Here is an 11840-nt window from a genome sequence, read left to right on the forward strand (position 1 = left end):
CGGGTGGCTGGAAACCAGCTTCTCATTTCCATCCATGTCAATACATGTTTGTGGTTTTTTGTTTGCTTCCCCTTTCCGTGTATTTGCATATCCAATTCCCCCTCATTTGTTGTGTTAGGTTATATAAGCCCTTTTCAGCCCTGCGTGGTCATACAAGGTTCCCTGGCCATTGGGATGTGTGCCCTGTGGGACTCTCTCAATTTAAATGCTTTTAAAATGCTTTTTCTCCTGAGAGAGGCTGCTGCATGGAGTGTCAGGCGGCGATGCCTCAAACACAACACGAATGTTTTCCCGAAGTTGGTGGAAATTCCGTGACTGGACTCCCACTGGTCTGTCTCAGTCACACCATGCTGTCAGTTTCCTGTCACCCTGTGGTTGGTTAGTAAAGCCAAATCCTTCTCCCCTTCTCTTATTTCTTGCTCGGACTCCCAACAAAAAGCAAAATTATTAATTTTTTAAATTTATTTCCTCATTGCCTGAAGTTTCAATTTTATACTATACTATTCTGTGGATCATCCTGCAAAACTGGCTTTTAGTAAATCCTTTTATTCCTTTATTGTTCATTGAATATGATGGTTTTAGTTAGATTCTCCTTTGCAAGTTTTTCTGAAGAGCTGCACAGACATCAAAATCACAGCCCAAACTTGCCTCCACTATGGCTTATTTCTTAGAACTTGTTGTTCTCTGGTCCTGTGGTAATGCCTTCAGGTAGGCAAATTCACTTAAAATCTCTTGGATTTGTGCATGTGAGGGTTCTGGAATTGAGAATGCCTAGTTCCTCCAGCTGGAAAACGGCAGACTCGGTGAGTTTTGCTCACCATCTGTGAGATGTGATCATTTATTATCTTTTACCCATTTTTCCTTTCTCCCTCTTCTCTCAGACATCCTGTCTTTATGCCATGGATCATCATGTTCATCTTTACTGAAAATCAGGTAAGTATTAATTTAATCTTGTGTAAGTAGCTGTGTCATCTTTATTTTCTTATTCTCGTTTTTACAATAATAATTTTCTTCCTTCCTTTTTTTTTTTTTTTTTTTTTTTTTTTTTTCTTTTCTATTTATTGTAGTTGTGGTACCTTCACAATCTCTGACTTAGTTTTCTTTTGGGATTCTGACTGTTGACTGATTTTTGGCCATACCTGTCCTCAGCTCCTAGGATGTACTTGAGTTCCTTTTGAGATGCTTATCTTGCTGTGGCATGCCTGGTCACACACCATCCCAGTGACAATTCCCTTCTGCTGGGGTGATCTGACAGCAGTGGTAACCCAAAGCCTCATAATTATTTGACAGCCCATTGGCAAAATAAAAGAAACAAAAAAATACTGGAGAGAAAACATCTAACAAGGCTTGAAATACAGAATTTGTGTAGGTTTGCATGAAACAAGACAGAAAAAATACAAAATTCTGCTTATTGTAAAGACCAGCAGTTCCAGCAGAGGAGGTTAAATGTACCAGGCTGTTGGTTGCACTGGATGTGCTTTGTTCCTTGCTGCTGCTGGAGGAAGGAGAGGTGCTTGTGGGATGTGCCATGTCAGAGAAAACTGCTCACTGAGGAAGGGAAGTGTGGGTAGATGCTGAGCTTGCCTAAAGCCTCATGAATGCAGGGTGAAAAGGAAACATAATTCTGTCATTCTGCATTATTCTGGGTTCACTGGGCATCTTGTTCTGTCACAAGCCTCAAGGATGGATTAGGAAGTTTAGTTCTGCATCCCAGGAATCTGTATTTACAGTGGCTCTATATGAATGGGACTGAACATCTCATCCAGGTTTGACTTACAGACATCTGGCAGGACAGAAAATGAATATTTGACAGGAATTAAGACCAACAAGAAATATTTTTGCCTATAAAAACTTTTACTTCTGAAGAGTTTAAGTGCAAGATAGAAAGTTTCTGTGACAATACTGACAATATGACAATACCCATTTTAAAATGGGTAACTAATGTAAAGCAAGAGGTATTTTACTACTCAGAGTGAGACCAAAGCTCCTGAGAGAATACCTGTTGGCACTGTAAGATTCTTCTTAGCCTGTGGCTCAGGCAGAATGAACTTGGACATGGTTTTCAGGGTGTGAGTTCCAGTAACATCTTCACTTGTGTTTTTGTTGCTTGTTACTGAGAACAGAACCAAGAATGTTATCTGCCCATCCTGATCCCAGTGTGTCTTCAGTGATGATGATAAGCAGATTAGAATCCTTTTTTTAATTAAAAAATAGAGTCAACTTTTAATACGCCAGTGCTAATTCACCTGTCAATTTATCTCAGTTACAGAAGTGAGAAGGTAGCTGCAATGACCAAATTTTTCCTTTTATGTGGCCTTTTGTGATCTTATTATCAGCAGTAGATGCTCAGGAGGAAAGCAGTCATCTGGCATGATTGACATGGATTTTCTGCCTCAGAGAGCTTCAATGAGGGAAGGCTCAGAACAGCACAAACAGAATGGGGTGAGCAAATTACAGGCATTTTTCTGGCACTTGGAAGATGGAGGCCAGGTCTGTTTTGATTTCCTGTAAGTGATTGATTGTAGGGATGGGTTGGCTTTTCTCTCATGTACATAAGGAGTTTTATTCTTCCTGTTCTTTCTCCACTGCTGCCTTTTATCGTGGTAGCAGGAGGTGGTGTTGATAGAGTGATGGGAATGCCAGAAATGTGATAGTGTCTCTCCAGGGAAGCTTGACCCTTCCTCAGCCTGCTTGCCTTCCTTTCCATATTAGTTTTCCCAGATTAAAGATGAATAATAAAGAAATAGAAGTTGCTGAATGTAGAAACATTTCTATTTTTATTCTAGGAGTTAGAAGCAGAGCCTTTCCACCGGCCTCAGGTGGCATTTGATCAGGATCTGAGTGATAACAGATGGAAACAAATGCCACATTCTTATTGAACAACATGTTTGCCTTTAAACTATGAGATACCATTAGACCATTGTCACAAAAATAAAGTCCAGAGACAGTTAAACAAGGTGAGTTCAATGTGTACATTTTGTTCTTTTCAGTGAAACACAGAATATTAGTACATTTGTCTCCATTTTACATGGTGACATTTAATTTCTACTCTCTCCAGGTCCTGGCTCAGGTCCTGGCTCATGACAGACTCAGTTGAATCTAATGGTGCTGCAGGGGTGAGTAAGGACACCAAACCAGGACCTGCAGGTTTGCTGTGTGCCCTACAGCTCAGCTGGGAGGTTTTCAGTAAACCAAAGCTACTGGGGATGCTGACCAGCCCTGGAAAGGTCAGTGGCATTTCTCCACCTGAGACTTGATGTTTATTTTTGCCCTTAAAAATCCTAGGGGCTATTCCATGCATGGTCACTCCTGTCTTTGCTCTGACATCATCAAGGGCTTTGCTTTCACATGGTGTCAGTGTGTGAGGGAAGAACCTGGCACAACACACAGCTGCATCATGTTCCAGTCCTGTCTTTCCCTTTGATTTATTCTGTGACCTGAACAATTCCCTCCAGCTTTAATGGCTTCATTCCTCCTTTGTAAAATGTGAAGGTGTTTTTATCTACCAACCTGATGGTGGTACCTCAGAGATTTGTTTATTATGAAACATTTCAGCTTTATAAAGTAGCATGAAATTGATGGATGGTATTTTTCTGAACCAGAGAGGACCAGGCTTCAAAGTGGCACTTGACATTAGAAGTTCATAGAGTCAGAATTCTTGCATTATTCTTTTGAAATATTTAAAGGGGCAAGATACAGGGAGTTGGTTCATACTCCACAGAAATCCATATTTTGTGTTCTTCCCCTTTGGTCAGTATAGCCACATCAAACCATTTGAACTGATCTCCTAAGGAAACTGAAAGTTGAAAGATGAGTTTCATCCTGGCTTGCAGTAACAAGTATCTCTGCACATAACTGATTAGCCATGATCCATGTACCTCTGTCTCCCTCTCCTTGGCTGCTTCTGGGCACATCTAAGGATGCTGCAGGAACAGAGATCCAGAGCTTTTGCTGCTTCATGACCTCCTTTTCTTTGCACTGTCATTGTGGGGAAAGGGAGGGGCTAGCTGATGCAATTCTCATTTCCTGGTGTTTACTGGTCTGTGTCTCTACAACCTATTTTTGAATGTGCAGGAGGGGAATAAATATGGAGAGCTGTGTAAATAGCAGTCAATTTCTGGAACACCCAGACTTCCACCATGGGGTGTTTTTGTCAGTTGTCTGGTTTTGATAGCAGACTCTTTCTAGCTGACATCTTTCAATGTCCAGAACTTCCAAGTAAGACCAGCTTTTCTTTTCCCCTTAAGAAGTTTTTGTTTGCAAGTACAGCTGCAGTGGATTATGCATTCAATAGAAAGCTAAATAAAACTGTATTTTTTTGCAATAGCTTCCTAAATCAACACTGCAGGTAGCTGGACTAAATAGAACACATGAATTTGTCTTGTTTCTCTAAGGAAATGAAATACTCATGAAAGCATGAGTCACCGTGCAGGATTCCAAGCCAAACCCATTCCCTTGATGCAACTCTGGAATCTTACTCATTTACTTAGGAGCTGCAGGAAATGGGATGCTCTGATAAATGACATGCACTTAACTACACAATACTGCCTTTTATTTGGACAGAGACACTTTTATAGCATTTCAGACCTTATTTATCTAGTTGATTCTCTGTGTGATAGCAGGTAATGCATTCTCTCCCAAAAATCACTGTGTCCAAACTTTCATTTCTGTGAATCAGAATTCCAAATTACATTGCTGGAAAATCAACATCCTATGAGGATGAAGTTGCTGGGCCATACCAACCACTGCAGAAAGCTGAGTACTTTTCAATATTACAGACACATAAACTTGGTGAAGGAGCCTACAGATGACCAAATAAAAAATTACTATCTCTTCCTTGGAGGAAGAAGATGAAGTTTAACTTGCAGTTCAATAGCATTAGAATGGAGATAGACAACCAGGTGCTTTCATTTCAATTCCAACAACTGGGCCACCTCTGAGACTCCTTAAAGAGCTGCAGCTGGGGTGGCTGAGCCCAAGGGTAGCAGTCCTGAGAGCTGATTTTGGCTTATCTTGCAGACCTCAACTCTTCTGCTCTTCTCAGAGGGAAAAAATAACTTCACTGTTTCTGCACAAGGTATTCCTTTAAATATTTGGTTTAGTAGTGGTGGTGGTGGTTGTTGATAGCTCTGTGGGTAGAAGCAGAGCTCTTGGCAAAAGACATGACTGTGACATGCAGGTACCATCCTGAGAGGCTACCAGGCAGAGTTTCAAATGCCATTTATATTCTGTGTACTGCCAGCAGAACCCTCCTGTCACATGTATGTTGAAAGTGTGTTTTGTCAGGAAGAGTAATTTTTTATTCTTTCCAGGAAAGAGTTGCTTAGTAGTCTTAATTACCTTCCACACCTTTTTAATTTTAAGTGCCTGTATTTCTTAATTGAAACATGGTATGTTGCATCATTATTCAGTACTTAAGGTCATAACTATGGTAGAGATTCCAAAAAAAATCAAGGTGGGGAGAGGTGCAGCCTCACAAAAGCCAATAGTCTTTTGACCCAGCTTCATTATGCAGCTGCAGTGAGACCATTAATGCACTTCAGGCAGGCAGCAAGCTGGACATCTCTGTTGGGAGCACAGCTTTGCAGCACAGGCATTTAAAGGCACACAGTAAGAAAGAACTCATCAGCTACAGAGCCAGAATGAACCAGGGGAGTGAAGCAGAGTAAAGCAGAATAATTGCCAAATAGGGTTCTTGGCTTGGTGTGCTGTGTTTTCCAAGAACATTACGAAAATACCAAGCCTTATCTCCATTGATTAATTCAGGGGTTTTATTTACGTTCAAGTTTTAAATAGAAAATGAAAGGTTGCAACTTGCCTATGGACTGCCAATGGATCGTTTTCACAGTGCTGTGCTAAGTGTGGCATTTCTGACTTGTGTTCCCTCTGTTCCTGTATTTGGATTAAATTGCACAAATGTTTAGCAAACATTTGCAGGGCACGGCCTCATTGTTTTGCAAACTGTGGTGAATTGTGTTTAAGGAGGAGAGTACTACCAAAGGGAAGAATCATGGCTTTTAGCTCCTGTGGGGGAAATCCTGATACTTACAGAGTCTCTTGGTTCTCTAAGTTGGGCCCTATAATAAAAGGAGCAGTATGCCTGTGTCCTGGGTGCTAAATGCAAGGTACAAGCATTTCTCACTGGTTACCTCAACCCTGAGTTGGTTTTCTTGTGGCTCTAAGCAAAATCAGTTGTATCCCTAAACCTTATGAAGTTCTGGCCTTAGGAGGCAATATCTTGGTTGAGGAACCCTTTAAATGATGCCATGTGATGAAAATGGGAGATGCTGGGAGATAGTATCATGTGTTCTGTGTGTGTGCATAGTGCTGGACTTCTGGAGGCTGGGTATGCTGAACAGTTCACTCCCCGTATGTTCTCCACATCCTTTTTGCTAGTTGCACACCATTTCTGCTTTATACATCCTCCAGGCTGTGTGTTTATGTGATATTTAATGCTGTGATGTCAGAAGGGAAAAGATACCTGCGTGCTTTCTTTTGCTCAGTGTGTGAGGACAAACAGTGTCTGGAGTGGCAGCAGGGCTGTGCAGTCCCCTGGGTCAGCATTAACTCCCTGCCACATGAGGAGCCTTTGGGCAGCTGCTGGGGCAGTGGGGCTCACTTCACTCTTGGCCTTTGGACTGAAATGTTTGCAGTCTGGGCAGTGCCAGTTTGGAAAAATGTCAGCTTTAGAATTTGAGAGACGCAGGACAGACCAGAGCCCAGGTTTCTGACTGCTAGGATGTGCTCTGACAGATGGAGCTGGAACTGTTTTTCTTTATAGAGTATCATTCTGTGTGTGTGTTTGGCTGCTAACCCAGTGTTCCTCATTTTCTCAATTTCATGAATTCTGTGGGGGTACATATTTTGAAAAGAAATGTTTAAATCTGAAACTTTTGGAGCTGCTTCTTCTGCAGGTTTGAACTTGAAAAGTGAAGGCAGTTAAAGGCTGTGGGTACTCAGTGACTTTTGGAAAATTATGGGTTAAGGATGTGTCTTTAGTATTCTTCTGTTCATATGTTTAGGTGCAATGTTGAGTATGCATTTCTTGGGTAATAATCTCAGGCTTGCAGCCCCTTTTACAATGTGTTCCCTTGCAAACAATATCCAGAGATTTGGAGTCAGTAGTGTGTTAGGTTATGGAGAGAATTAGAATTTTTTAAAAGATAATCTCTGCAATGTTTCATATCTCCTAGGCAAAAGTTTCTAAGGGACAGTTAGTTCAGTGCATGACCCCTGTAAGAGCTCTTAGGCATAAGAGCAGCCAAAAATAGCTCCTTGGAAGGTCAGGGAAGGCATCTTTTCTGCATGTGGGTAGCTTCACATTTCCATCCTGAAACATCTATATGCCTTAAGGTAAGCAAGAAAGAAGGGATGGAAAGAAACTAGAACATCAGAATAGGCTTGGAGGGCAGCCAGAGCCTGTGTAATATGTTCCTGTGCTCACGGGGAGCTGCCAGCCTTGGAGGTTGTTTTGTACATGAAATGGAGAAAGCCTGCATTAACTTCTAAACCATGTTTCAGAGAGAGTGGCCAAATAAAGGTTGGATTCAGTCTCTTCAGTGGGTGAACAGCAAGAGGGAGCCTTATGTTTTAAAATGGACCCATAGGCTCACATCCAAGTGGTTTTAAGCTTCTGACTGACCCTAGAGCCTGGAAGAAATTTCAGCTTGTCAGACTGAATGTTCTCTTTGGTCTGATGTCTGCATGCTGAGACAGAGTTTACGAGAAGCTTTTATAGCAAATCCCAAAGTCAGAGTCACCGCAGGACACGTTAATTATTGAGTAGGCAAGGGCTAATGTGAGAGGGAAAGGTTCTGTGGCTCTCTGCGTATTAATCTCCTCCCCCGCCCCTTCCTGCCCAAATCCTCTTGGTTAATCAGGTTATGTTTGCCCTATTTCTCTCGGGGAGCATGCAGAATGCAGTGTTGCTGCAAATGGAGGCAGGGAAGGAGGAGAAGGGCATGCAGAAGCAGGAGTGGGTAGAGAATGGTTCAGAAATGGAAGCATCGCTCCAGCAGGGTTCCCAAGATCCCAGCAGGATGCCTTCAGGCTGTGGCATGTCTCTGTGACCTGTCACACTTGCTGACATGCATGTCTCACATCCCAGGCTGTGTGCCAAGGGAAAGTGAAGGGGAGCCTTTCTGCCTGTGTTCAACCTGGAGGCACTGGTGGTCTCCGTGACCAGCAGCTCCCTTCCCAAGCACCCACCATGGCCCATTTCAGCTGGGAACTCCTGGGAGGGGGTAGCTGATGTTCCTGCAGAGCTCAGGCTGCCTGCCATTAGCCTGAAGTTTAATCCTGGGAAGGCAGTGTGTGCTGCATGCTTCTGTGCTGTCACACAAACTTTGATTCTTGCTGCACTCATCCCCTCGGGCATGTGGCTGCAAGCCACAAGAAAATAGCATCTCAGCCCCCCAGAGTAAAGTGCAGCTACTCAAATACTCATTCTTCTGTGCTACCTGTAGATCACAGATGGACCTCCCCAAAATAAAATTCAGCAATGAGAAACAGGGAGCCAGCACAGACACAAAGGGCACTGCTGGCCTCTCCCCTGGAGAATCTAAGTTTCCTCCAAGTCTGGGAGTCCTGGAGTTTAGCTGTGAGTGTTGCTATGATTAGGGTGGCTCTTCATATGGATTTGTGCCCCAGAAATGCTCTAATCTGCTCTCCTGACTGGGGTCCTAAGTTCTTCTGTGTCCAATGTCTAAACCCAAAGCTTGAAGCTGAAATGGTTCCAAAAATGTGCAGAATTGCTTATTCTGTCAGGGTCTGATCAGCCTTAGGAGAGCTGGCTAAATCTTGATGGGAGAATTAAGTGCAGTGACTTGAGTGATTATGGGACTGTGGCAGATAATTCAGAAAGATGTAGATCTGCAGGTCTGTGTGTGCATTCTGTGTCCTGAGGTGAATTTATCTAAAAGGTCAAAACCAAACCTTTCTAGACCAAATGACAAAGCTTCAGGGAGCTTATATGTAACCCTCTGATCCTGGCTCAGGATTAAATGAATGTCAGACCATACTTGCATTTCACTTGTGCCAGGAAGTGCCAAGCCACACAAACATTGCCTAATTCAGTTTTGATAAGAAAACGTGTGCTAATGTCTTTACAAGCAGTTTGATGGGTGAGGGTATGGGTGCTAATGTCCTTGAAATGGATTTTAATATCTCTGCCAACTTTGCTACAGAACCAGTTAGACTCCTGAAACAGACAAATAGGTCCACACAAGCCTGAGTTTCTGAAATTTGAGGGAAAATGACAGGTTCAGGAGGATATGTGGTAAGTGGTTTGGGAAGGCTGTACCTTCCCAGTACCTCAGCCAGTGGGGAAAGGAAGAGGGCACCATGCAGCCAAGATAAAAGGAGGCTGTGTCCTCCAAAACCTTGTGAGAGAAACCCGATGGGAATGTGCCCAGCAGACTCTCTATCCCTTTATTGGGATGAAGTTGCAGGACTCCTCTGTCTCCTTTATGGACACTGACTTTTCATAGCATGACTCTTTTGCAGTTTTGTGTGCTGGCTTCTTAGAGAGATGTGGATTCTTAGAAGAGGTTTTTAGCACCCCTATTTGTTCACAGAATGTGTCAGAAACATCTCTGTAGCTCAAAACCAGGTGAGTGCCATCCTTGGGCATCCTTTGTGCAGTCCTTTTCCCAGCTCTGTGGAGAAGCTGGCCCTCAGCACAGCACTGTGGCTTTGCTGCAGCAGGCCCATGGCATCTCTGGCCCACAGGAGCTGCACAGAGTGAGGGTAAAGCACTGATCCACCATGAGCAGCAGTGGATGGCATCAGATCCTGCCTCAGCTGCCTGTGTGTGGGAGGGCTGCTGGAGCAGGAGGCTGGCATTCCCAGAGCTCCTGGAGGGCTGTGTGCAGGCAGGAGGAGGATGGGCAGCCTGCAGGCTCACCCAGACACACAGAGCCTGTGTCTGACTTGAACATGATCCAAGGGCACATCTCATAAGTTGTTTTCAGGCTGACAAGAGGCTTTTTCTACTCCTCTCTAATACTGTCAGGTTAAAAGCTGTCAGTTCCACAGATACATGCCTAGATCACCTTTTCTCCCCTACTAGGCTCTCAGAATTACATGACTTCCTTAAAAAAAAGTCAGAATTTACCATCTGGTGTGCTTCTGTCTTAAAACCTGAATTTTGTTTTCCAAGATTCCTTTTCATAAGCAAGGAACTGTTTGTTTTTTAAGCAAGTCCCAGGGCTGCAGAAAGCAGAGCTGTAAGGAAGGCAGCAGCAGTGGCTCAGCCCTGGTAACACTGAAAGGAAGCAGAGAGGAAAAATCCTGGAGTGAGAGGGTGAGCCAGGAGGCAGGGCTGGAACAGTGGCCCCATTGTTTGACTTCTGCTGGAGCCCATGGATGTGGCTGCATGTCCCAGGGATCTGTGGATTACAAACACATAGTTCATGGTGTGCATGGTAATCAAATCACAAAGTAATTGCTTAATGGAGGCGTGCAGGTAAGTAGAGGTTGTGAAATAGGCTTAAAAAAAGAAAAATCAACACTCTAAAGTTCACATCTCTGCTCGTATGATCTGGTTTTAGGTGAGAAAGAAATGGGAAGTTTAGAGATGAAGAAATCATTAATGATTTTGATAGGGACCATGGCTATACTCACTTCTGTTCCCAAACAGTGAGGTTTCTAACCACTTAAAACTCTTCAGTATCTAATGCATTGAAGGTCTGATTTTGCAGAAAATACTGGTGCAAAATACCTATTTAAGTCAGGGCACTAAAAAATATATAAATCTTTAGGAACATTGATGCAATAGCACAGGATGAATTTTATCCACAGAGTTCCTCACAGGATCCATAGGCTGGAGCTCCTTGTCTAATAAAAATAGAAGTATTTAATCTAAAATTTCTCATAATTTTCATGCTTTTATGCTGAGCTCATGGCAAGGAACTTGGAGAGCATGGAATAAAAGGTTAGGATTTTAAAATGTAACATATATTAAAATGTCAGTACTTATGTTTCATGTAACCTGCAGAGATTAGGTTCTTGGAAGTTGGATACTTCATGCCTGGACAGTACTTCCTTTAAATATACCCTTTTTAAACTGTGGCACAGTTTCTCTGAAGTTTGTTTTCCTCAGATTGACTTAATCTTTCTGGAAACTTTGAACAGAGTCATAAGCTTTTTATTTCCTATGAAATCTTGAATTCAAGATGTGTGATGAAGTTGGTAGATGCTTAATATTGGCCAGTATATTAAATAGTTTGTTACATTTCTAGTACTTATAATGCAAGTAGCTTGCCTGTGATAAAGCAGTTTGATAAACTCTTTGTGTGTCAAGTGGAAACAAGATTCTTTACCTATAATTTCTATCCTTCTGTGGGAGGATATAACATCTATTTTCTCTGAAATGAGTATAATCACTTCTATCTCCTTCTGACAAAGAAATATAAAAAACTAAGCATGTTTCCCAGGAAGTATTGATAACCTGCCCAAGTTTCCTGAAAATGCCTGTAATCTCAACCTTGTAACTGGACTAAAGATGTCAATAAAGGCCTGCTGTAAAAATGGTTACGCAAAGCCTTTAATAGGAAAAATAGTTTGCACTTTGTGCTGGTCCCATTTCCTGACTTTATGTAACTTGTTATTATTACATGCAAGTAATGGGGAGGAAAAAACCAATGTGCCCAAAAGGAAGGTCAACCACTGGACTCTGGACTGCTTGATGTAGTGTTTCCAAAGATGGAAAAAATATTTCAGGGTTAAAGATTTGTCTTTGCAATTCTTCTGTAAACTGTATGCACCTAAAAAGAGCTTGAGGGCAGGCCTGAGAGGTGCTTTTTGTAGCTGTGGCACTCCCACCAGGGCTCCTTCCATAG

At 42.5% G+C, this 11840-nt stretch overlaps 1 protein-coding gene across 5 annotated transcripts; it reads left to right on the top strand.

The window, feature by feature from the left end:
• Positions 1-9: 9 nt before the first annotated feature.
• LOC306803260 (uncharacterized protein) lies at positions 10-3826 on the top strand. 5 transcript variants are annotated; one of them, XR_013774587.1, is made up of 6 exons: positions 10-378; positions 752-803; positions 882-933; positions 2337-2442; positions 2787-2957; positions 3071-3774. XR_013774587.1 is itself a non-coding variant. In XM_079308472.1 (5 exons), exons 1-4 carry the CDS (start codon positions 246-248, stop codon positions 2877-2879), a joined length of 384 nt encoding a protein of 127 aa, XP_079164598.1. In that variant the 5' UTR covers positions 10-245; the 3' UTR covers positions 2880-2957; positions 3071-3772. The 5 variants fall into 5 exon arrangements, 1 of the variants encoding a protein (XP_079164598.1); XR_013774588.1 differs by having other exon boundaries at positions 2340-2442; XR_013774589.1 differs by lacking the exon at positions 752-803 and having other exon boundaries at positions 2340-2442; positions 3071-3773.
• The last annotated feature ends 8014 nt before the right edge of the window (positions 3827-11840 follow it).

Source organism: Erithacus rubecula, assembly GCF_903797595.1.
Source record: "Erithacus rubecula genome assembly, chromosome: 6".
NCBI classification, from domain to species: Eukaryota; Metazoa; Chordata; class Aves; order Passeriformes; family Muscicapidae; genus Erithacus; species Erithacus rubecula.

Bases quoted from the DNA above. Each gene is read 5' to 3' on its own strand.
- LOC306803260 (XM_079308472.1), top strand. From the start codon at position 246: ATGGAGTGTCAGGCGGCGATGCCTCAAACACAACACGAATGTTTTCCC. The intron at 379-881 runs GTTAGTAAAGCC...CTCTTCTCTCAG, and splicing joins TTCCTGTCACCCTGTGGTTG to ACATCCTGTCTTTATGCCAT. The intron at 2,443-2,786 runs GTGAGCAAATTA...TTTTTATTCTAG, and splicing joins AACAGCACAAACAGAATGGG to GAGTTAGAAGCAGAGCCTTT.